The 26,757-nt window shown below is 42.2% G+C and overlaps 1 protein-coding gene across 1 annotated transcript; it reads left to right on the top strand.

Moving 5' to 3' along the window:
* The first annotated feature begins 148 nt into the window (after positions 1-148).
* On the top strand, positions 149-24,518 carry LOC124659580 (MADS-box transcription factor 51-like). The gene is made up of 5 exons (XM_047197426.1): positions 149-460; positions 22,395-22,476; positions 22,802-22,851; positions 22,937-23,033; positions 24,086-24,518. Exons 1-5 carry the CDS (start codon positions 276-278, stop codon positions 24,173-24,175), a joined length of 504 nt encoding a protein of 167 aa, XP_047053382.1. The 5' UTR covers positions 149-275; the 3' UTR covers positions 24,176-24,518.
* Positions 24,519-26,757: the final 2,239 nt, after the last annotated feature.

Raw genomic sequence — 26,757 nt, 5'->3', positions numbered from 1 at the left:
GAAAGTGAGGAATAAAATACAGCACTTGCTGATATAGGACCCAGTGGATACCGACCTACACAACACAATGGGGACATGCAGCTGCCCAAGATAAGCCACGAGCGTACAGCGAGTCGTCAACCGGAGCGGATGGGCCCGCGTCGTCCCAAACACGACCCGTCCCTCTCCTTCCCCCACTCCCCTCCTCACCGGCCGGCACACACCCCCTGATCCCTTCCAACCACCCAGCAGACATAGACGAGCGGCGGCCGGAGCAGGCTAGCTAGCTAGTGGACATGACGCGGCGGGGGCGGGTGGAGCTGCGGCGGATCGAGGACCGGACGAGCCGCCAGGTGCGCTTCTCCAAGCGCCGCTCGGGGCTCTTCAAGAAGGCCTTCGAGCTCTCCCTTCTCTGCGACGCCGAGGTCGCGCTGCTCGTCTTCTCCCCCGCCGGCAAGCTCTACGAGTACGCCTCCACCAGGTGCATGCTCCCCCACTCGCTTTTGTTTGTCCGCTCCAATTACTTACTCCTCTGCCCAGCACTAGAATTCACCCAATAGTTAGCTAGGAATAGGATCGCTCGATTTGCTCCGATACCCCCTTAGCCTAGCTTCTCTTCTCGTAATGGTGAACGGCGGCTGCTCTCCTCTCTGTGCGCGCACCCCATGTGCTCGAGACAATCTCCCACAGGCTTACCACCCTGCTCTCTTCCCGTAATGGTGAAGCAAGTAGCAGTACAGGATCTTGCCATCTTGAATTCTACTGTAACTCTGTATAGCGCCAATACAGGAGCATGAGCTCTGTTTTCTAATTTTTAGATTGGCGTTTTGCTTCGAGAAGAAAGGGTGGTGCTCCGGGGAAGCTTCTCTAATAGCCCGTGAACAGCCTCTTTCTGTTGCAGTATTCCCCGCGCCCGTTGCCTTCCGCATAGGCCAGCAATAGGTCCTTGCTCCGCTCCAGTGAGAAGCCAGCCTTCCACCTGGCCGAGCAAATCGGATGCCAAAAGTAACTGGGTGCCTGTGTTTGAGTCGGCCCTGTGGATACGAAAATGGTCATGTTTGGTTGCGCGTCTGTTTACGTTTGGAGGTGCCTCTAGTCGTCCGACGCATATTATTTTTCCAACATTTTTTTATTCAATTAAAAAACATAATTTATATATGAAATAAACAAAAAAAAGAAACAAATACTAAAATGAAAACAGCTAGGCCCCTAGCCTACTTATCGCCCCTTGGGGCGGTTGACGACCCGACACCATCGTTGCCTCCCTCTCTCCTCCGCTTCTCCGCCCCCGCCCACAGGTCCATCCGATGCGCAGTCGCCAGGGCTCGGTGGGCTGCCGTTTCCTCTAGTAGCCGATGCCGCAGCGCCTCGTTGGCGTCATCCTTGGCCTTCTTCAACGTCTCGAAGGGCGCAACTAAGGCCCCCTGCTTCGCCGCCTTCACCTTCGGGTCAGGCTCCAGTCGTCGTCGTTCGACGACTCCTCTGCGGCTGCCGCCTCCCGGCGGTGATGCTGCACCGCGTCGAACACCACGTGGGTCGTCCGCTCCTCCTCTGCCTCCTGCTCCGAGTCAGCCACGAACTTCGTGTTCATGTCGATAACGACGTTCGCGCTATCTTCATTCTCGTCGTCGAACTCGTCGGTGTCGGAGTTGTCGGTCGGGGGAGGTGGAGACAGAGGTGGAGACAGAGGTGGGGGCGGAGTAGCCTGACCGCCGCCGGCGCTGCTCATCATGGCAAACATGGTGGCAGAGGAGAGGTATGAGGCAACACTACGGTGGAGGTTGTGCGGCGGCTAGGGTTGATGTGGGGATGAGGCGACGAGCGCGCACCCCTCTTTATATACGCCGGAGGAAGCCGAGGGACTCGACACGCTTCACAACGGCATTCATTTCCTTGGTAGATGTGGGCGGCAGCTGCTCGTTACGCGAGACATCATCATTAACATGGCGCAGACTACCGAAACGATGCCTCATCTTCTGGCGCGCTTGAAAAAACGCATCGACCTTGGTCGTTTTGCTAGGAGGTCTTGTGGGAGAAGCGAGCGGTCACACGGTGTAACCGTACAACGTCTACTTCAACGCATGCGAGACGCATATTTAAGTTGTGTACGTTTTCGCGAACAACCTAGTTATTATGCATCGGGTTACTGTACCTGGATCCAGGCGCCTGTTTACGTCGGGGCTGTTCGAGATGCCCTCAGACTAACATGAATTAGCGCATGCTGCCTGCATAGAATGCACATAGCCGCTCGAATCCAAAGAAACAAAAGCGAAATAGCACACCGCAAAAGATCCCCAAAAGATAATGAAGGTGCTTATGTTGATGGTGCTCCAATCTGAAGATTACACTGTTATGCATGTTGGATAAAAATATCATTTCTCGTGTTCTCCAATCGTATAGACACCTTCATAAACAAGTCGGATCTTCCACATACTGTAGAGACTACCATAAACAGAGTAAAGCCATGCACCGGTCGATAACCTGCATAAGAGAAGTATTTTTATCATTAAAAACCATGTCATTTCTACATAGTCATAGCGACCAAATAATGGAAAGAGCTCTAACCCTTATAAGTAATTTAAACCTATAACCCACACATTTTAGCTACTTGCCGGAGGATAGTCCTATTTTTGGTGTAAAATGTAAAAAAATTCAAAAAATAAAATCCTTCGAGATGAGCACAAGTTATGTGTTCTAGTTGCTAGGAAATTTACAAATTTGAATTTTCATATATTATGCAAAATTTGGTCATGCTTGAGTAAAATGATTTTTCTGGTTGCATACGACCTCCGATGAAAAATGTTTTAATATCAAAAAGTATCAACGCCCTCCGGGAGTTTAGTGATTTTTTTAGATTCCCAAAATTCAAAAAGAAAAACAAAGTTTTCCGAGGTTTAAGATTTTGGTGACAAAATCTCAAGAAAAAGGAAAAGATATCGCCGGCGCACAGGCATGGTGGTGCCCTGGCAGTAGCTTATAGTATATATGGGAAACGACATCTTTCCCTTCTCACTTCTTGACATAGGTATGCCTAAGGGGCATGTCGCATATATACCCTTGGTCCATGATTGAAGTCGAAGACCCATGGACTCGAAGCTTTGGAGGCCCAGGAAGATGAAGATGTTCGGATTAAGAAAGTAGAGTTAGTATAGGAAACTTGTAACAATATAAAGAAAGGCCTAGTACGGCCCGATAATCCTGTGCTTGTACGGCACGGAAAAGCCTCGACTTCACTGAGGTTGATATAAGGATCGAATCATTGCAAACCCTAGCCACTGTGTTTTGTTTAGTTGGACACAATTGTTCGTCTGACAACCTTCGAGTTCTACTTGCCCTCTATTTTCCACAAAACCCTAAGTCTACAATTCGTAGGCATTGACGAGTCAATACCTCGTCACTTCTCCGCTTTCCCTCCTCCTCCTCCTCTTACTCTTCCTCCTTTTCTCCTCACTAACTACCATTGGGCCTCATCCTCCTCCTCCGGTGGCCTCCTACTCCTCCACCGATGTCCTCTTCCTCCCTCCTCCTCCGGTGGCCTCCTCCTCCACCTCCGGCCTCCTCCTCCGGCGGCCTCCTCCTCCTCCACCTAAACCGCACCTCCGGCCTCCTCCTCCTACACCTCCTACACCGATGCGGCGATGACAACACGATGGCATGCAGCCATGGTTTTTGAGGATGAGCCCGATCTACATCTAGATCGGCCTTTTTTAATTTCGAAACCGGCGCACCAGGATGGTGCGCCGGCAATAAATCGTGTTACCATCGGCGCACCCTTTTTTAATTTCGAAAAACATTACCGTCGCCGGCCTGTTCCCGCCGGCGATAAGAAAAATAGGTGCCCCGGCCTTTTTCCTAGTAGTGTTCAGGTACAAACTCGGCCCTCTTTTTGTACTAGGCAACATGTGTCGGCATATACATTGTATAACCATTGTCACATGTTGTAGGTAGATCGACAACATTTGTATCATGTTTTCCAACAATCATGACTTCGATGGTGATACCAACATTTTGATGGCCGTGACAACACTCATCCACGAGCACAACAAGAGGCAGCTACCACAGTTCAGACGCTCGACGAGGCCACGCGGGTGAAATATCAAGTGTGATAGAAAAGTTGGCCACAATTGACTCTTCAAGGACTACTTCCATCTAATCAGTCCACCATGCTAGTAGCACATATATATTGAGGCGCCACTTTCGGATGCCAATAAGTTGTTGTTGCATATTCTCGATGGCGCGAGTGACGAGGGGTAACTGATGGTGCTCCGGTGATGGCGCCAGACAATCTTGGCGGTTGGGAAACGCAAGAGGAAGGTGTGATGAGCACGACAGCAAGTTTTCCCTCAGTACGAAACCAAGGTTTAATCGACCAGTAGGAGAAATGCGTGACTTCTGAAGGTGTTGCTAGCTAACTAGTGGTAGGGTGCACTACCGGCGTCAGCAACAACGTGGAACCTGCACACAACACAACCAAAGTACTTTGCCCCAACTTGCAGTGAGGTTGTCAATCTCACTGGTTTGCTGAACGCAAAGGATTAGACGTATCGAGTGGAAAGAGATGTTTGCAGTAAGTAATCAGAACATGATTGCAGTAGATGATTTATTAGTGTAAAGAAAACATGACCGGGGTCCACAGTTCACTAGAGGTGTCTCTCCATAAAGATAAATAGCATGGGTGGACAAAATACAGTTGGTCAGTTGACATAATATCGATCATACATGACAAGATGATTACTATGAGATTTGATTGGGCATTACAACATAATACATAGACCGTAATTCAACTGCGTCTATGACTAATAATCCACCTTTCGGTTATCGTCCGAATCCCTTTCAGTATTAAGTTGCAAGCAACAGATTATCGCATTAAGCAATGTGTGTAAAGTAAACAAATAGAATTATCCTTGGATAAAATATTGTTGTTTTCTCCCTATTAGCAACAGCATATCTATAATCTTAGAAGTTATTGTCACTCTCCCAGAAAACTAGAGGCATGAACCTACTATCGAGCATAAATACCCCCTCTTGGAGTCGCAAACATCTACTTGGCCAAAGTACCCACTAGCAACGGAGAGCATACAAGATCACAAATAACATATGACATGAATATATAATCGATCTCAACATAGTATACAATATTCATCGGATCCCATCAAACACAACATGTAGGATTCATAAGGATGATCTTCATCATGTAGGGCAGCTCACAAGATCTATACATGAAGCACAAATTGGAGAAGACAATGATGCGTGTAGTTGACACGTCCGTTGGGAACCCCAAGAGGAAGGTGTGATGCGCACAGTAGCAAGTTTCCCTCAGTAAGAAACCAAGGTTTAATCGAACCAGTAGGAGTCAAGAAGCACATTGAAGGTTGATGGCGGAGGAGTGTAGTGCGGGGCAACACCAGGGATTCCGGCGCCAACGTGGAACCTGCACAACACAATCACGGAACTTTGCCCCAACGTAACGGCGAGGTTGTCAATCTCACCGACTTGTCTGTAAACAAAGGATTAGATGTATAGTGTGGATGATGATGTTTGTTTGCGAAGAACAAGTAAAGAACAATTGCGATAGATTGTATTTCGGATGTAAAGAATAGGACCGGGGTCCACAGTTCACTAGTGGTGTCTCTCCCATAAGATAGCGGATGTTGGGTGAACAAATTACGATTGGGCAATTGACAAATAAAGAAGGCATAACAATGCACATACATATATCATGATGAGTACTATGAGATTTAAATAGGGCATTACGACAAAGTACATAGACCGCTATTCGACATGCATCTATGCCTAAAAAGTCCACCTTCGAGTTATCATCCGAACCCCTCCGATATTAAGTTGCAAACAACGGACAATTGCATTAAGTATGGTGCGTAATGTAATCAACACAAATATCCTTAGACAAAGCATCGATGTTTTATCCCTAGTGGCAACAGAGCATATCCACAACCTTAGAACTTTACTCACATCGTCCCGCATTTAATGGAGGCATGAACCCACTATCGAGCATAAATACCCCCTCTTGGAGTCACAAGTATCAACTTGGCCGAGCCTCTACTAGCAACGGAGAGCATGTAAGAACATAAATAACATATATGATAGATTGATAATCAACTTGACATAGTATTCAATATTCATCGGATCCCAACAAACACAACATGTAGGATTACAAATAGATGATCTTGATCATGATAGGCAGCTCACAAGATCTAACATGATAGCACAATGAGGAGAAGACGACCATCTAGCTACTCGCTATGGACCCATAGTCCAGGGGTGAACTACTCACACATCGATCCGGAGGCGATCATGGCGATGAAGAGACCTCCGGGAGATGATTCCCTCTCCGTGAGGGTGCCGGAGGCGATCTTCTGAATCCCCCGAGATGGGATTGGCGGCGGCGTCTCTGGAAGGTTTTCCGTATCGTGGCTCTCGGTACTGGGGTTTCGCGACGGAGGCTTTAAGTAGGCGGAAGGGTGGAGTCGGGAGAGTCACGGGGACCCCACACGCTAGGGCCGCGCGGGCCCCCCTTAGGCCGCGCCGCCCTAGTGTGGCGGCGCCCCGTGGCCCCACTTCGTCTCCCTCCGGTCTTCCGGAAGCTTCGTGGAAAAATAGGCCCCCGGGCGTTGATTTCGTCCAATTCCGAGAATATTTCCTTACTAGGATTTCGAAACCAAAAACAGCGAGAAAACAACAAGCGGCTCTTCGGCATCTCGTCAATAGGTTAGTGCCGGAAAATGCATAAATATGACATATAATGTGTATAAAACATGTGAGTATCATCATAAAAGTAGCATGGAACATAAGAAATTATAGATACGTTTGGGACGTATCAGACAACTATCTAGCTACTGTTATGGACCCATAGTCCAGGTATGAACTACTCACGCATCACTTTGGAGGCGGGCATGGCGATGTAGATGCCTCTGGCGATGATTTCCCCCCTCCGGCAGGGTGCCGGGAAGAGCTTCGATGGCGGTCGTGACGGAACTTTTCGTGGATGGAGGCTCGGGTATCCAGGGTTTTCCCGAGAAGATGTATAAATAGGTGGAGGATTTAGGTCGGTGGGGTGCCTGGGGGGCCACACCACCCCTTGGCGCGGGCCTAGGCTAGGCCGCACCAAGGTGTGGTCTAGCCGCCCTCTGGCACTTCTTCGTTTCGGTAAAATATTGACTTCGGCTTTTGTTTCGTCTAATTCCGAGAATATTTCCTGTATAACTTTTCTGAAATACAAAAACAGCAAAAAAGGGAACTGGCACTGTGACATCTTGTTAATATGTTAATGCCGGAAATCATGTAAAAGTGCAACGAAGTGTAAGCAAATCATATATGAATTGGTGTAAAACAAGCATGCATCATCAAAAATGATAGATACTTTTGAGATGTATCAGTAACCTCAGCAATGTCCATGGACAATGGACTTAGGGTTTACAGGAAAAGTGGTGCGCTAGTGATTCTGTCGATTGGTAAGGTAAACAAGGCTATTCGACACTATTGATTACGAAGCTAGATCGCTGTAAACTAGAACAAGCTAGGGTTACAGCAATGATTCGATCTCTATCCAATGGCGCCTCCTAGCCTTTATATAGGAGGCTAGGTATCAGAGTCAAGTCTAGGTCGATTTTACATCGGTTTCCTGCCTAACTAGAAGTATGTTGACTTATTTCATGGGCCTTTCCATATTCAACAAGCTTTACTCTTTGGGCTTCGACTTTTGACGTCGTGGGCTTCTCCCGAATACACACCAGGGTTACACAAGGTGCATGCCCAATTAGGCATATACCCATGTCAGCGTACTTCGAATGCAAGAAAGATGCCACGAGTAAGATTGGCTTTACTTCTTACCAAAAATGTGTCATGGCTATTCAAATACTTGCATATGGAGATGCCAGTGATCTTGTTCATGAGTACATACACATGATCGATACCACAAGCCTAAATCGATGTATAAGTTTTGCACATGAGCGATTGTAGTGAGCCGTAAAGTTTACATGAGAGAGCCAAATGATGCTGACACTACTCGGCTATTGTCGATCATCAAGTCAAAGGGACTTTTTGGGATTCTTGAAAGCATAGATTGCATGTTGTGGGTGGAAGAACTTTCGGACGTGTGGATGGGTGCACAATCATACTTGAGGTTGTTGCATGACCTTTGGATTTGGCACTTTTTGTTTTGCATGACAGATTCACACAATGACATGAACTTGCTTTAGCGCTCTCCGATATTCTCTAGGATCCAGGAATGAAATTCTCTAGAGTCTTACTATGTGATCAACGGTCATGCATACCTTAAGGGGTATTATCTAGCTGATGGAATCTATCCTAACCGGGCTAGATTTGTGAATACAATCCGCAACCTTGAAGAACAAAATGTCAAACGTTTGCGACAGAACAAGAGGTTTGTACGAAAGCGGGCATTTGGTGTGCTCCAATCCCGGCGGGTTATTGTTCAGCACCCTGAAAAACATGGAGGGTTGAGACGTTGTGGGAGGTGATGACTGCTTGTATGATCATGCACAACATAATACGTTAAGGATCCGCGTGATGATAGCCTCTTTGACCAAGGGTGGAAATTCTAGGGTGAATTGGTTGAGCTGGAACATGGGGCAACATAGTTTGAAGAGTTCCTCCATATGCATCATGAGATCCGTGATCGTAACACTCACAATCAACTTCAAGCATATTTGATTGATCATATGTGGGCTCACATAGAAAACAGTAGTCATCTCCTCTCATTTTATTAGTTTTTATTTGCTTGTGAACTATATTTGATTGAGAATTATGTTGTTTATTTTGTTATAAATATTTAAATTTATTTGGTTGTACACTATATTATTTTCTATTCATATATGCCAATTGGATGAAATGGGAAAAATGACAAAAAAAAATTCTACGCGGACCCAATGGGTTCCCCGCTACCCCCCCCCCCCCCCCTCGCCCCTCCCCGTTACAACCGGAGCACGGAGGACAGTGGCCTCTGCCTATCCATGGGTTGACCCAAACAACATATTTCAAGTCCTAAATGGATCAGTCTGTTGGAGATGCCCTTAGTGGACCGTCGAAGGGGAAGACCAAGATGACGACACCCCAAAGTTCGCCGACATGCGTATTAAAGAATAGAGTTGCATAATTTCATCGTTTTATGATGTCACCACAACTGACTCACTGAGGAAAACATTGTGTCCGATCAAAAGAATGCTCCCTCAACTCTTAGCTCCCTCAAAAAAATACACCTCGTAGCGAGACACATAATTTAAAACACTTTTTTACTAAAGAAATGGACATATGACACCCACTCAGAGCTCATTTTGTGACTGCTAAACAATAGTGGTTAAGACTTAGGGCCACTTTTCTTTAGCTTCAACTTCTCTAGAAAAATAGCATATGGATTCTAGTGGAAATAAGCGCTGGTAGGAAGAAACTCGGATGAACTAGTTTTGCTATTCTATTCGACTTATGGAACTCGGGCTTATTTCCTGTGTTGATTTATGAAAAGTCCATAATGCCACTTGATTTCAATTGTGGCATGTTTAATTGATAATATTATTCCTAAGAAACCTCATTTCCGCATTTTTCATATGTATATATATCAAGACCTTAGTGATTTCTTTGTACATTTTTTAAATAACAAACCAACAGTTTATTCCATTCCATGTAAATTGTGGCGTAAACACTCAAATAGAGCATCTAGCACCTAGGGAAACCATGCATTAGTTCACAACATACAGCAAAATGATTGGTTAAACGTTCATGCTAATGGAATAACATAACTAAACCAGGATGTAAGAGAATATGGTACAACGATTGAGGTCCGGGGAAGGTCTTGGTCGGAGCCGCATATGGATGTGTAGCATGACGAGGGCCTAGGCAGTGAACCAAGTTGTGGTTGTCGGGGGAGGCGACAAATGGGAAGGTTGAGGAAGCTCATGCATTGGACAACGAGGTTGATGGGGTCCGGGGAACCCGTGATCTCACAAGATGCACAATAAGAAGGGAGGAGAGATATACGCGGGTTGGAGTGGCGGCACTAGAGGCTGCTGGGGAGCAATGTCGGTTAGCTGGGTCCCTAGCTCCCTGCAAGGAGGGGAGAAGATGTTGGGGAGAGGCCCACGGTCATCCTCGGGAAATAAATGAGTGAGTCTAGCAACGTTGACTAGTGGCGTAGGGTGGCAGCGGAAGGCTACGACAATGAAAGGTCACAACATCACACCCATGAAACCCTAGTGCAAGCGGAAGTAGGAAGAGAGATAACTGGCGGTGGAGAAAATGTTCCATTTGGTTTCTACCACATAAAAGTAGAGAAGAAAAATTAGGAGCAAAGAGATATACACCTTTAATTGGTAAGTGGAGAAGCTCATGACGCTACTCTGTCCTACCTCACATGTCTCCCAATTTTCACTACCCATGGGCTGAGGCCCAATAACCATAAGGGCTTGTTTGTTTAGGCTGGTTGTGCTGTTATACACATAAACCCGTTGTTCTGAGTCTCAGTGTTTGACGACTTGACTAACTATTTAGGTGTATGCTAAGGAATTATCTGAAATACCCCCAAAATTTCAAGAACATGTATACTTGCCAATTAAAGTTGTATTAGGGTATCTATCACTCTAAAATAACATTAATTAATATACAACAACATACATACCGAATAATTGATCAAATATAGCTTTGTCGGAAATACATATATGTACCATTACACAAATAAGATATCATCCATACAGAATATAGATTTATCCAAAATACATATCAATGTCGGTACACTCTTCAATAACTTATGGAGCATGAATCAATCATCTTCTTCTAGCATTGAACAATATAGTAGCAATGCGTTCACGTGTGCGGTGCATGTTAACCGTGTGTAGTCCACTCGAAGCAGTATCATCAACTAATGTTATTGACTGCCTTTGGACCTTAAGAACGTAATTCACTTATGAATCATATCGATCAAACTATTTTTCACGTATGTGGTATGCAAGAAAGAGTAATTTATTTCTATGTAACCAAACTATAAGAAGTAGTATACTTGAATATGTGCCAGCTGCTTTTCAAGATACCAAAAACACTCGATAGCATTCCGAAGCGATGGGTGTAGATAGTTGTAAATCTCATCTTTTTTTGAGTGTAGGGAGTGTTGAATATAAATATATTAACTAGCCTCTTTACATTAGTTCGGACTTTTAGGATATTTGGTTGGTGCATCAATTCTATAGGTGGCATTATTAGGCCTCGAAATTAATGACCAATAACCATTCGTTTTTTTTGGACTCTGATTTAGGGATACTACTAGAGTTTCTCATATCAAATCCAATGCCATAGAACAACAAATTCATCTACCGGATCCACTAGAAAGAAACTACAAATAAATAGATTGTACAACATTCATGAGATTTAGCATAAATTGACTATGCCATTCTTAATTTTTGTGTTCGAGTGTTATGCTTTTAATCCTTTACTTAGGTGGGTGTTTCTTAGGATTGTTGGTGTTTTTCTTATTCATGCAAAACTGCATACGCAAGTCAACAACACTCCTATTTTCTTACACTAAGTTTTGCACATGCATTCTATTTCTACATATTGTGAAATCAAAGAGGTTGCAATGGTTTCTTTGATCCTAAGGATTTGCTAAGGATTTTTGAGGATTCCAACTCTTGCAAACTTTTTTGATTCGTAGGATTGCAAACCATACATTTTTTTTGTACTACATTTGCACTGGATTTCATAGGAACTTTTTCATCCACTCCAACCTCTAGAAAAGTGTCCAATCCTTCTAATACAATGCACTCAAACAAACAAAATATCTCATAGAGTCAAATGAACATGACATTACAATGCTCCATTTAACCAATACCTACAATTTTCTTGGATCATGATAATCAAAGAACAATGTGGGTCGTGATAATCAATTTTCTTGACCCACCGGACTCCACTATTACATCGCTCTTGTTATGAACAATTTGGTTGGAAAGAAAACTATTTCCATGGGATATTCGATATAGTGTAAATAAACACTTCATGAAATGTAGGTTTCACCGATTTGTACAATTTCCACGACTCTAACAGATACATGTAGCAGTGGGCATGCGTCAAATAACTATTTATCGTGTGAAGGATCATAGGGGAAAACTAAAAATTTATGCACGCGATGCTCACACCCAATAATTTATCAAAAACTTTGGAAAACTCTTGTTGAGACTTAGATTCTTTGGCAACAAAATTTCCACCTTCCTCATTGTTAACTATAAATTTTATTGATGCAATCAAAGCAGCTAAGATAATGAATCAAATGAACCAAAAAGATCCATTTCTAATGCTAAACATAATATATTTTTATAAATTCTACCAATTCGAAATATGCCGACAAACAAATTTGCACCCACAAGCATATGTGATTGGGGCCCAAACCGTAGCCCTCCCAACAATTAGCAAACATAATAGAAACATGCGAGGTAAAGTAAATTAAAACAATACAAGTGCATCAAAATAATATGTACTAACATATCTCTTATGGGAAGAAATAGCAGGTATCAACTGAATAAGATTTTTAGAGAATCGTAACTACATGAGTAATTGGAAACACTTGTGGTAGAGAAATAGCTAATTGAATGCTTATACAACTTATATCAAAAGATACTTTGAATAGAAGTAAAAAATCTATGCAAATCATATGATCTAATTATGATGTCAAATTAATATATGTGTGATTAAATTTTCAACCTTGTCTCTCATATAAGTATTCAAGATATTCTTTACTAAGGGTTATTTTTTTCTAAAATATATAACTCCCCATATAATATGGACTCTAAATATCAATTCCAATTTGCAAATGCGTGTTAAGAGGTCATTATCTTCTCATAGATATTTTTGCTCTCAATTCAAACCAAAAAAATCATGGTATTTAATTATTGAAACACAAAATTTGAACAATCATACATCCATGATTATACGCAAATTATGCTTTGTTATTAAGTACTATATGCAATGAGGAAAGCTAAATTTAAAACATATAAAATTATATTTGAAATATCAAAAACTTAGAATGAATTCTATCCATATATTGGATAACTTTGGAATAGTATTTTGGAACAATGGCATGCAAATGCATATGAAATTTAGAATAGTTTTGTAAATTACTTGAAGATAAGGATTGTAGATTTAATACATAATTAGTACCAAACAAATATTGGATCATGAACTTTGAATAGGAAACGTATACAAAAATAGTTTACTTTATTGTTTAATTTAACAATGATAAGATTTAATATATCTAAAATGATTGAATCAATAAGGTATTTCCAAATGGGATCGCACATCTCAACAGTTTTACCGTATAGATTGTCCTTTTTGGTTGATGCATGAGCTTTCAGAGTTATACCTCTTATTTGTTTTTTTGAACGTGGATCCTTAGGGGAAAACCCCTATGGTATATTATTTCATTTTATATATTCACAACCAAGCGTTACAAAGAGGGACAAGTTACATCAAGGAGGATAAAACTGAAAGAGAGACCATAAAATTTTAGACACGGTTTAGGTGGCAAAGGCCGCCAACCACTCTAGAAGAGGCAGAAGTGAAGAGGTTTTATACCTCTTTAGTGTAGCTAAGTTGAGGACCATTTTCTGAATCATCTACAAGACTCAACAAATACATGACATCATATTCTATGTATAGATGTCACTTATGAATGGTTTATACAACATGTTATGCTCGACCATGGTCCTTTTTGGATTGACATTTCTGGTATTTCTATGGTACCTGTGATTTCTATACTTTTATGGTTCATGTGCATTTCTTGTTCTAACATGGTTTTTAAAAGAATGTGCATAGGAAATTCTACTTCGATAAAATTCTCTCTGGAATTGCTACAACAAACAAGATTTACAAGATTTTTGCTTCATATGGTGGTGATGGTGCCTATTAGTGATATAAAAAATACTATGTTTCACCAATATTATTTGTCAATGTGGTTGTCAAATATGTAGATACTTGGATTTTATTTAACATCGTGCTATTTTTGTAAACTCGTATCGCACTTGAACATTTCTCTATTTGGCACTACACTATGGAACTCCTTTTATATTTGAAGTACTTAGTTCATGAGATTTAGTTCGCTTTTGAAGTGTTGAAGGTACCTTTAGCAACAAAATACTAATAAATCTTATAGTTTTCCTTTTATAAGGAATCATCAAAGCGTGCCTTTTTCCAATGTTGGCCACAAAGAAAATTTTATTGTTTTGTCAAGAAATTCCCTAAAACTGAACATATGGTGTTGCATTATCTGTTTATGCATTGCAACAGCATGTGTGATTCTCTTGCTTGTTATTAAGTCCACTAGGTTCATCAGATATATTTTCCTTTTAACAGTGTGCAATGTGTTTTACCAACCATGTCATTGAGTTAAGAAAATCCAATCTAGATCCATAAATATGCCATGCATTTATGCATTGATTGAAGTTGTAGAATCTATAGATTAGCAAACAGAAAGCTTATTTACTAGGTTTTTCATTAGTTCAATAATTGAAAACTAAATTTAATATATATGTAGAATTTTCACTTTTAGGGTGTGTTCTTGTTATGGCATGCAATGGTTTACCACGGTAATGCTTGTGATTTTACAAGTCGATAAGACATTATGCTTACGGTTATATAACTCATGTCATTTAATTTTGAAAATGTTTCCCATTTATGTTATTTAATTTGACCAAAATCCCATAATGTCATTTTAACTGGTTCTTGACTTGGAATATTTTTTCCCTTATCTTCTAGTGTAACTTAGTCATACAACAAATGATTTTTCTAGAAGTATAATCCGTTGAGACATCTTATATTTTCTTTCCTATTTCCCCTTGATTGATATATTGTCTAAGACTACAACCTCCTTTTGTTTTGATGCTTGTGACATCCAAAATATCCATGCTGAATCTCTATTAGTGGTCCCTAAGTTGGAGATAATCGTCCCGTCATGCCGTACACCTCTTCTTTAGTCCCTAGCTTGGCCATTGTCCTTGTTGTTATGTGTCCTATAGTGCTATAGGGTGTCATAATCAAGCTTGGCACAATGTGTTGAGGTTTATTAGTTGCATCCACATATCATGTTTGTGTCCCACCTTTTCTCTGCTCATCGAGCAGAACCATTATGCTTGTTGCTTGTACTTGTTTGTATGTGTTAGATCTCCTTCAATGTTCACGGGAGCCATAATCACACTTGGGTAAAATAAGGTATTTAGATATTTCATTTCTAATAATGCTACATTTGGTACTTACTTAATAGTTAATATCTTGTGGTGTGATGCCTTGACATCTAATGGGGGAACTCTCAAGGGTCGGGGCTTCCCCCATACTCTCAGTTGTATACATAAATGCTTGATAATCTTCTATATTCCAAAGAACATTAGTTAGTATTACATGGGGCTAGCCTTAACATTTTGGGACTATTTCCCCTCTCTTTCTCGAATTTCTAGTTTTTCCACTATTTGCATGTTCCATCTCCTTATCATGTCCCTTGTGAGGAATGACACCATAGAGCATGTGTGATGATGGAGACATGGATAGAGTTTCACTTGAGATAGGGAGAGAGACAAGAAGTATATGGAGATGGAAGAACAAGAAGCATGTAGAAGGATGATGCCACTAACATATAGGAATAATGCTCAAGTGATGGATGTAGTGTTCTCTAGCCTACGGTACCATATAGGCCAGGACCAAAGGTATTAAGAAAAAGGCAAGTGGCCGGTTTAATTATTAAAGGATGCAACTTAAGGATAATATTGGAGTTGGGGTTTGAATAGATAATATGGGGCAAGAGTTGAGAAGCAAAACATGACTCCGGTGAAAACTAAATTGCATCGTACTCAAGATTGTAAACTACATCGAAGGATAGAGTTGAGGAGGGGGATAATAGCTAGAATAAGAGACTGGATGGAAAATGTCATCTGTTGTGCACCTTAAACTAGACATGAAGAGGATTAGTAATTTATTGGTACTAGATTGTATAGTGGTAGACTAGTAGTGATGTTTCTCTTAAAACCCTATTTCTAACCCCAACCCTAAAAATGTGCTACTCTCGCAAACAAATATGGAGGCAGGAGAACTGGCCAAATTTACCCACAACCCCACGTGACGATTTGAGGGGACAAGGGGTACCCTGAGTCCAAATATTATGAAGCCCTTAGAGAGTTTTAATATTTTGGTTGTAATTACTACTCTTGTCATATCTTGCTTGGGGAACTTTGGTTTACCCTACAGTGGTATCCCCTTGCGAAAAGGGTAGAATTGCCAAACTAGACTGTGAAATTATGATGAGTATGAATTGGCACAATGGCCCTTCCAAAGCAAAGTTTACCTATCATTGTCCTAGATATTTTGGCCTACAAGCAAACGAGATGGTTGGAAGTATGTCTTTAACTTTTTCAGTTCCTGCATCTGGACATTACTACCTTGTTCCCACATTGGCGTTCAAGGCCATCTTAGATGGTGTTGTGACTTGCTATTCTTTGTGTGTATCAACCGCCATGCACATTGGAGGTTGCTTTAGGTGAGCCAACTCTTTGTTCCCGTAGACATACTTAAACACATAGTGGATGGCAATTTGAATATGAACCTAGTTCTAACCCCGCTCGTGTAGGATATGCAGTAACATTTGGGGTGGATTACCTCATTTACTAGCACTTTTCTCAGAGGAGGAAGTTTCTTCATGCCCTTTTTTCTCTCACATATATGTCAAATCATACGAAACCATGAGTGAAGAGCCGCAAGGGCTGGTCTCCCACAAATATTCCCATTATACATAAATATATGGAGATTACATGATTCTCCATCTCATGCTAGCTATTGGAACACTTATGTGGTTGGCCTCTTGGGTAAAGTCCTAAGGTTATATGACACCATAATACTACATATCAAGCCACACACCCTTGCTTGCATGGGCATCTTATTTACCTCCAAAGGGATGTGAAGAAGTATCATGGAGGGCTCGTCGTCTACCTATATGACTCGAGGTGTTAGCCAAATAAGTACGACACACCAAGAAAATTGGTTTGTTCGTCAGCCTAAACGACATAAGGTGGTAACCCAACCATGGCATGCCTAAAAACACATACGAAAGCTTCAATTAAAGAAACATCAAGTACATCCCCTTCTCAATGATTGGTTGTGACTGCTGAAGGGCACCCACATTATGCTCCTTTATAGGCGTCACCGAAAGAGGTTTTAACATGTGTTTGTGAGGAGTCCCTGAGTCAACTGGATCAAAAGTTTGTATCAAGAGGCTGAAAGGCACATACGCATTGTTGCTCACCTCTTGTGAATGGGTGACCATGAGAACTGCACCACTCCGTTCAAGAGGTTCGCATAGGCACTCCTCAATGTTATGAGGCATAACTCGTGGGGACGTGGCCACTTCAAAAATCATTGAATTAACATGATCCTCGCTAAATGAGGCACCATAAAAGGACATTCTTGGTGCCCCCTTCATGCAAGCGCTCCCCAAAATCATGCCTCAAAATAGGAGAAGCATCCTGGTGCCATCGAGGAAGCAGTCAAAGGTTCTTCATATTTGTCAAAGGCCTTCAAGGGAGTCCTAGACAATCTGGTGCTTTTAGTCATTGTATGGTCATACAAGACCTTAAGCTTTGGAATCATCAAATCTTATAAGATATTGTGCTCACCTAGGTAGAAGAGCGAGTAGATCGTTGTATGTGTTCCAAAGGAGGAGCGGTAGACCTATCCTATTAACGTTTCATGGACCAACTACTAGAACCAAATATCCCAGCTGATGGAGAAGATTGGGAATTCCACCTACACTTCAACACCCGCTCTCACATGCGGCTTGGTAAGGCCTAAATGTTGACATAAAGAGGGTAAGCAATTTTTAGAAATTGCAAAACATGAGACTTGAATCCAAGATCTCTACTCCGATACCGTAATAAGTTTCATGTACTAAATAATAGAACCAAAAGTCTGAACTGATGGAGAAGGTTGGGTAATCAACATATACTTCAACACCTATTTTAACAAGGTCGATACCATGATTATTTTGTGTGTAAATGATGATAATCTGAGGATGAAGGTTTATGCTAGAGAGAAATGTCAATGCTTGGAAAAGAAATATCATTTAAACTCATCTCAAGAGCTTGCCAACACATGAGTGACGGACATGAAATGAAGAGTTGAGATTACCTTTTGTTCTATATGAACATCGTTATCTTAACATGAATTGCATCGCTCCGATGTGGGCTATTGCAATGGAGGATCTTCGTTTTTAAAATGGTGTGGTGAAATAGTATCCATGCCAACTTACCAGAGATGAAATGTATGCTCTTATCAACTTGTTTGTTTAATACTTACTCTTCAACAATTTTTCCCACAAGTTTGTCTACCCTCATTCAAGATGAGAAAACTAGCCTTCCATGTATATGAAACACGTATACCGCTCCCAAGGTCGCTTCAACACTCATGTAGGTGTCACTGGCGACGTGTCAATTATAGAATCATCACTCACATAGATTTTCCCTTTACAATTACTTTATGTTGTATCAAAGACCCTACCTCGATGGGATGCTTTACGGACCATGAGGGTGGTCTTGCTTTCCTCACAAGGAATCACAACACGAGTTCCTTCTTCCCATTGTGTGTATTCACACAGCTTTGCAACACATGTGGCTCACATTCATCAAGAATTTCCACAAGTACTCACATATAAGGGTATTGTATGCTATCCAACAATCATAGTTCTTGTGTGGTGCAGTGTACACATCCATGGATATGGTAAAGGTCCCTCATCAACCTTCCTTTGGAGTCGTTGCACCTTTGAAGTTGCCTGACTTAGCATAGGAAGTACAAATTGATTTGTCCCTTAAATCGAGGCTCAAAAACTATGGATGCTTCCTCGTTCATGGTCGATACAACATGTGACTATAGGCATCACAAAAAAATTGAAAGCACAACAAGGCATTGGGCTTGGTTGGAAAGGGCATAACACATGACTCATTAATGATCCTACTAGGTTGTGTGGTCCAAGAGGTATAGCCCATCATGCTCTGTTTCATGCTCACATGTGGTTCTTCAATCTTTCCTTTGTGTGGCAGGGGCACCTATATACATGAGTTATGTTGTACGCCTTCATCCGTTTGGTAGTAGAGAATGCTCCTCTTTTTGACTCGAGATTTTCACTCTTGGAATGAGGACATGCTTTAGGCTTTGCAATGGAATGCGACGTTGCCCTGATTCATATTATGCTAGCATGGTCATCCTATATAGAGAACCTTTGGCAAATGAAAATGGGCAAATGACATTGATGTGCTTTCCAAAGCAAAAAGACCATAGAACATGCCTAAATAGTGTGTCGGCTTCATTTCATCAATTTCAAATAAGAGCTTGATTGAAAGGGAATATCGTTGTCTATGTTACCAAAGTATGCATGGACAATACTACTAGTTGTTATGTTTGACCCATACCCTTTATTATGGCCAAGATCCTTTTTTATTATTCTTCTAGGATGTTGTTGCCCCCATTGCTAGCTCAAAAGGAGTAAATATGCCACAAACCCTTAACAAGATCTTCTATTATAGGCCTACGATAATGCAATTCTCTTAGGCTCATATGTAATGCATGTTAATGTGGTCCTTCACCCCGTAAGAAACTTTACTAGAGGATTTTCCATTCTGCTTGACACTGGCCAAGAACCTTCTTATCTAGACTTTCTAAGACATAAGTTAATGACTTATGAATAATTTCATCTCTAGATCTTTTGGGATGGCCGTTTCCGCGAAAAGGTATGTTTTGAATCCTAATCTCTTGTGGTTAGGATCTTCTACCATATCACATACATTACTTTTGTTTCAAGGTTGCAAAGATGGGGCCTACTCAAGCAGTGCACCGCGTAGCGTTGGTGCATGTGGCCTCCGCAGGTTTGTTGGTCTCCATGAGCTTACCATGCGGCAAAACTGCCCAATAAGTCTAGAGTCAATGGAGATATCTTGGTGGTGTAGATGCTTTTGTGTTTGGTAGCTTAATTGTCGTGAGGCATAATGAAGGAGGAAACTGAGTGAGGAAACAACGTGTGTTTGATGTAATGTGTGTTGAAGTAGTACCACCTATTAGGAGACCATGGTCACTGGTAGGCTTATCCTTGAGCTATGTCAGGGCTTTCCTGAAGAAGTTTAGTTCGTGCCTCGAGTCGCCTTGGGGTATGGAGAACATCATCACCCATGAAAAATGGAGTTGATAGATTAATGAGCTACATTTCTCCTTCCCATGATAATCCTATAGTTGAAGCTTCGATAGTTGGAGCAGGGGATGCTAGAAGCCCTATTTTATGGATTATGCTTGTGTTGGCAATGTGGTGTTGCCCAAGATGATTGTATGTGCGGAATTATTGATCTCCTTTGTCGGGGCACCGCCTCGAGGGAGGTAAAGGACCCCGGGCCAAATGAGGGGGATATTTAGAGCAATAAAGTCTCCACCTCTATCGTTTTGTGGCACCTAACACTACTACTACAACAACCCATGTCACTATGAGCCCCTTAGAGAATTGTCATGCCGAAGAATTAAGACAATTAAAGCTAAAATCAAAGCTAATTAAAGAATGTAATCATGTTCACATGCTACTATGTTGCTTCCCTTAAGGAACTCTATAATTAAAGTGCTTATTTCTTACTAAAATATGTTAACCATATAGAGATCATTGCACAAAGTTGTTGGCTTCTTAGTTATATGATTAATTTGTTTCTCTTAGAAAACAAGAAACAACTGATAAAATAGCATGTGTTTTTCACATGACTCAAAAAGTACAACTACTAATATTGTTTTCCTAATCTCGAAAATTGCGCTAAACTGAGTGCTTGTCGGCAAGTTGAATCTTGTATAGAGTCATCTAAAAAACTAGTGACATTCAATTATTCTTCAGCAATGTGGACGTAGACCTATGGGCATTAGATCCTTTCTACTATGTATATTCAATGAATTTAACATGCCTAAATCCCTGAACTCGTCTCATCGTACATGTTTAGTCCGTTATGTCATATCTATTTAGCATACCAAGCGATAACAAGTTTTGATCTTAAACAAAGTCATTTTTGTATTTCAAAACCCTGAACTAGAGATATAGATGGATGAGATGAGATTATCTTATATTTTATAGCTACCTCCTTATGGAATATGTTCTATATGATTAGAAGATAGATTAAGCTAGTAGTAAGAGCTTATAGACCAAGTTGAAAGAAAATAGCCGACATTATAGTCTTATTAAGAGGTACATAGAATATGTACAAAATGCATAATATCTTATTTTTATTTGGTAAGTATTATCTCACAAGGTGTGCGAGGGAACCAAACCAAAATTCAAGGAAAGATGGTCATATAAACTTATAAGTGTAATTAATGTTTGTATATGAATATTTTTATGACAAATCCTCTAAATACCTTTAATGTCCACTTTCTATGTCGACTTACGAAGTTGCACATTTGCAAGGTCGCCCTGTTTTCATAGCTTGTGATATGAGAATTTTCCTTATCAGCAACCAAATACAAGTTTATAGGATACAATATCTATCGCAGCACATTTCATATTTAAAATAGGCATGCACAAGGTATATATAGTGAGGACCGAGGAGTATACATTTAAATCAATAACCCTTAAATTTTGTAGGTTCTATATGCTTGCCAAATTTATACCATGTTTGCTGTTCCAAGCTCACAAAATTCCTATCTTGATAAAAATTTCTATTTGCATATGCTCTCTAAAATTACTGTCATTGGAAGTTCTTGTTTTCTTTAACCTCCCTACTGCAAGCACAACAAGGGTATCTGTCTTTTGTATCCATAGTTGGTTCCACTTTTTGCCATGTATTAATACCTGTCACATTTTTTCCATCTATACATAATCACAGGCTTAATCCAATATTGTATTTCTCCTGGTACTTAGCTAAGATGTTTTATCACACTCCAAATATTTTATCTCTGTATTTATAGGAGATGAATTATTGTACAATACAGTGGGATTATTATTTGGCCATGAGAAGCAGATTAAAGTAATTTATTTTTCAGAAATGAATTCTCCATATCCTAAGGCAACAGTCTGGGGTGGATTATTCTTATTCTGACGACATAGGACTTGAAAAATGTTGCACCAGTTTCAAGTACAGTAGTATATGTGAAGCTGGGGAAAGGGGAAATATGAAGACTAATAAAAAGGCTTAAGTATATCGTAAGGCTAGTAATGCTCGTGATTCCTCAAACAATCAAGTGTCGAAAAGCAGCTGATTTTATAAGAGGAAACAAGAGGAAGACATGATTTATAATCCATTTTGCTGATTTAATATGGTGCTCAAAAAGTAGTTTAAAATTTCCAGTCTGAGCCTTAAAGATTTAATATTACACTGAGTTTTGGAATACTAATGTGATACATTTGTTTTCAGCATAGAAGGCACATATGACCGGTATCAGAGTTTTGAGGGAGCCCGGACGAACCTGAATGAAGGCAATGCAAGTGGCAACAATGTAAAAGAATATAGCTTTTCTTATTGCTTACCTGAGCTTGTTTAGGTGTGGAACATTTAGCTGCCAAGAATCATCGTGTGGATTCATAAATCTATATTTCTGAAGTTTCCATCGTAATGCACTGTGCATGAAGTGTTTGTAATCAAGGATTATGTCGCCTGCGCACAAGGCCAGCAAAATGAATGCATTTATGCATTTATTTTAATTAACTATTATTGTATCAAAATGAGCTATCTATATGGTTCTATAAACAAAGACTAGCTTGAACAGATACCATAATACTGTACTCACATATCTCTGACATGGTATTTTGGTCCTGAACCAGGATGGAGATCCTTCAGATATACAGTCAAGGCTTAGAGATATTGCTTCCTGGTAGCCCTCGAGGCCTTTCACAAAATCTCGTAGTGTGTTATTTACTGTGTTTACACCTTATATCTTACTATTTTCAGTCCTGCAGGTCTCTTCAAAATAATGCTGATGAGTCGGATGCAAGTAAGCTAGAGGAACTGGAGAAACTCCTGACACAAGCATTGAGGAACACAAAATCCAAGAAGGTACACTTAAATGGCTCTTTTGACATTTTGAATCAACTTTCGTATAACTAGGTTTCTGGTTCCTGTTGCCCCCTTGAGGCATCAGAAAAAGGGCTCTGTGTTCAGCTATTTCCACTATATTTTAGTCTCCCGTCTAGCTCTGGAGTTTTAACCAATACATGTTGGTTTCTTGACAGAAGTAATTCCCTCCTGCTGATTATATATTTATTATTAGGGTATGTATTTTTCATTTTGATTATCTATTCTTGCATCTTCAGAAAACGGCCCTGAATGTGTGCAATATTAGTTCCTATGTCTTGGTAAATGATAGGTAATATAGACCGAAAAAAGCTCATTGGCCACTTTACTATGCATGTGTCTGTCTTTGATAGTTGCAGCATAGCTCAGACGGAGTTAACCGTGACTATCTTCTAAATTCAGCATAAAGGTAGATGTGCTAAGTGTACAGAACTGTACTTGTGGGTATGATCCAAGTAATGGGCACGCATATGCATAGAGAAATCTGACCTCAGTGCCGAAAATGATGCAACTGTTATGACTTATGAGGATGCTTTGTTCGGTAGGCACGAATAATATATGAAGTGCCCTGTGAGGTCAAGATAGCAGATGTCAATGGATCTTCTGGCTATACCAAAGTCAGGCTACCGTTGATAAAAGTTGTTTATCGTAAGACAGTGACAGGTGGGTTCTGTTGACAATTGTCTGAGAATTGTGTAGCCTATCCCATAGGATCAGTAAGCCTCCTGAAATGACAGACAAAAGAGAGACATCAAAACAGCTCCTGTCAGTTACCTGAAAACAGCAATTCAAGGTTTCAAACGAAACCTGGCAGGAGAGCTGCCAGTCTTCACTAAAACGTGAGTTCAAACAAACAAAAAAAGACTAGTCGCGCGGCTAGTATGTAATGGAACCAGGATATTTCTGCATCTTGTAAAAAAAAAGAGAGTGGTTATTACTGCATCCTCTGAATCCACCTGCAGAAATACCAAATTAAGTTTCAAGAACCCCAGACACCATATTTTCAGCTTTGATTTGTTGTTGCTGGATTGCAGATGTTAGCGCAACAAAGTGGGGGCGCAAGCACAAGTGGGAGCGGAGAGAACTCGACTGAGACTGGGGGACAGGAGGAGGGGAGGGCTTGAACAGTCATGTGCTGTGCATGCATTTGGTACAAGGCAAGATCTCTGTTGCTGATGACACACTCCAATCCCCCAAATTATTGGGTGTGACAGGGTTGTCAAAGCTGCTGCTTGTAAGGAGTAAGGCGTAAAGCAGGAGTGGAAAATTCAATAAAAGAGTGGTTGGTTAATACTACTAAACAGCGTGTGCGTGCGCGTGCGTGAGAGAGAGATCTGGTTGCATGACATGTTGTTTTACCTTGTGCCTTCCTAAGGGGCTGTGTGTAACGTTCATGTGAACCTACCAAATCTAGAGCCAGTGTTCACTCCTGTCGTATGCGACTGAATGGAAATCAGTTTATGTGGATGCACTACATATAACCAAATGCAGGTACTACGAATCTAAGCAGTTCCCCCCTCCACCACCGCTCTCATGCGTCTACAGTAAAGTTGAGAGTCTCTTCTCTCTAACTGGGCTGCCGCCGGCCGCTCCGCCAGGCTAGCTGGCCGGAGTTGGTAGTGGTGTGGCGCCGGAGTAGATTAGGGGTAGTTTAGGTTGTTGTCTGCTTGTTTTGCGGCTTGATGCCGCCGTTTGGGGGTTCTCCCCGTAGAGAGGACGCCGACCGAGATCTACGTCGCCAGATCTGGGCCTTCCTAGGGCTGCTTCTTCTTCTTCCTTTACTCCGATGGCCGGAGGGAGGAGAGGTTGAGAGCAGCAGCGTCTTCTTCAATAAGCGGTGGCCGAGGGACCTTCTTCTCCCACTGGATCTCGGCTCGGGCGATGCCTTCCCGACCGGCCATGGTGGCGAGGAGGAGAGGCAACCTGATTCGTTAGGCACTGCTTTTCTCTGCTCCTGGCCGGCCATGGTGGCGAGGAGGAGCTGGAGAAAGATTGGCTGCTTTTGTCTCTTGGGGAGGGATCCTGCCCTCTCTGCTGGTGGAGCTGCTCCTCCAGCGTGTCTCTATGTTCATCCTCTCTGCCTCGCCGTGGTGGTGAGAAGAGAGGTGGCGGTTGGACGAGCTGGACCTCTGCTCATCAGCGCTTGCCTACAGGGTGCTGTGGAGCTTCTTTGGCGAAGCTCTTCTGTGCGGAACACGCGCCGTTCCTCGTCGACGGCACGATCTTTGGCCGGTATGGCGGCCCATCTGCAACCTCCAAGATGGGGGCCCCTCTTCGCTCTGTTCGCCGGAGCTCGTCGCCTCTCCACCGCCAAGTGGTTCGTCCCCGGAGGAGGAGAAGCGGCCGGTGGATCAGCAGCATCGCCGGAAGTATGCTATTGAGCATATCGGCATCGTATCTCGACGGCAGCGTCTCGAGGTCGCCGGCGAATGGTGGTGGTGGCGCCCAGGGACCCGATTGCTTTTTCAATTTTTGTCTCGGGGTGTTTTATGTAATTTGGGAGGGCCTTTCTTCAAATTTAGGTTTTTCAGAGATGTCTGAGGACTTTCCTGTAAATTTGTACCCACCACGTGTGACGGAATGAAAGCTCCTGGGCCTTCTAGGCCTTTCTTTGTTCAAAAAAAATACAGGTACTACCTGCTAAGCTGGTGAGGAGGATGACATCCATATATGCATTAAGTGAAAAAAAAGGTTAGGCCCTTGATTCTGGTGAGGTCTGTATGCAGTAGCTTTGCTGGATGGTGGGTCGTGGGCCTAATTTTGTGAATGAATACGTGGGCCTAATTGTTCTGAAGCCATGGAATTATATCTCTCGTTTGCTCATAGTAAAATTTGGCAGCGAATCCAGAAGCCCATTTGCTGTACCAGATGTGGTCTATGGGCTGGGCCGCTAGAAGTTGTTATATGGTAGGCCGAATCACTGGAAGCAAGAAAAGGAGAGGAAATTCTAAAAAAAAGGTATGAATAAGACAGGAAACAGCAAGATCTGAACCCAGGTTGTTCTTAAAGAAAAAAACAAGATCTGAACCGAGGCAGAGCTGGGTAGTGGACAGGACCAATTAGCAGCCAGCAGCCTGTGAAAGGAATGCAGAGATGTAGCGAGTGTCGGTGCGGGTTGTCCTCGAGATAGAAACCGTGGAAGAAAAATCCTCCGAGAAATTAGATGGATAGTTGCAGATGAACGGAAGCATGGATCGAGCAACACACCTGATGGAGCTGCAGATGAAGGTTGCCGACGCGATTCCACCTCCGGCCAGCTAGTGACCGTGGCGCTGCAATGGCCCCATATCTGCTTGCTCGACGACGGCATGGGGATGCTCGCGCCGCGTGGTCTCCGGCCGCCGCGCCCTGCCATGATCGTCGCGCTCTGGTCGCCGTGTATGTAATGCTCTTACATTCTCAACCGTGGAATCAGGAAGAAGGTGAGCCTCCCCAAACAAGAAGCAGAAAGACAAGAAGGTGAGCCAGCAGCAACAGGTAGCAACGATGAACAAGAGCAAGAAACACGAAAACATTGATTCTTGGGCAATGTGCAGACAAGGGGGCGGGAGGGGGAAAGAAACTCCAAAAGAGGCAGAGAGCCGATGGCACGAACCTGCACTGCATGGCCGCGGGCGGACGAAGAAGACGACGGCACGGCAGGGCCGCCCCACGCCAATGTATTTGGCCCTCCAATTGGGCGCCGTCCGACTACATCGGACCTCCT

The sequence above is a fragment of the Lolium rigidum genome, chromosome 6 (assembly GCF_022539505.1).
Source record: "Lolium rigidum isolate FL_2022 chromosome 6, APGP_CSIRO_Lrig_0.1, whole genome shotgun sequence".
NCBI classification, from domain to species: domain Eukaryota; kingdom Viridiplantae; phylum Streptophyta; class Magnoliopsida; order Poales; family Poaceae; genus Lolium; species Lolium rigidum.
The sequence above is the reverse complement of the archived record's forward strand: the minus strand, read 5'-3'. Positions and strand labels throughout refer to the sequence as shown.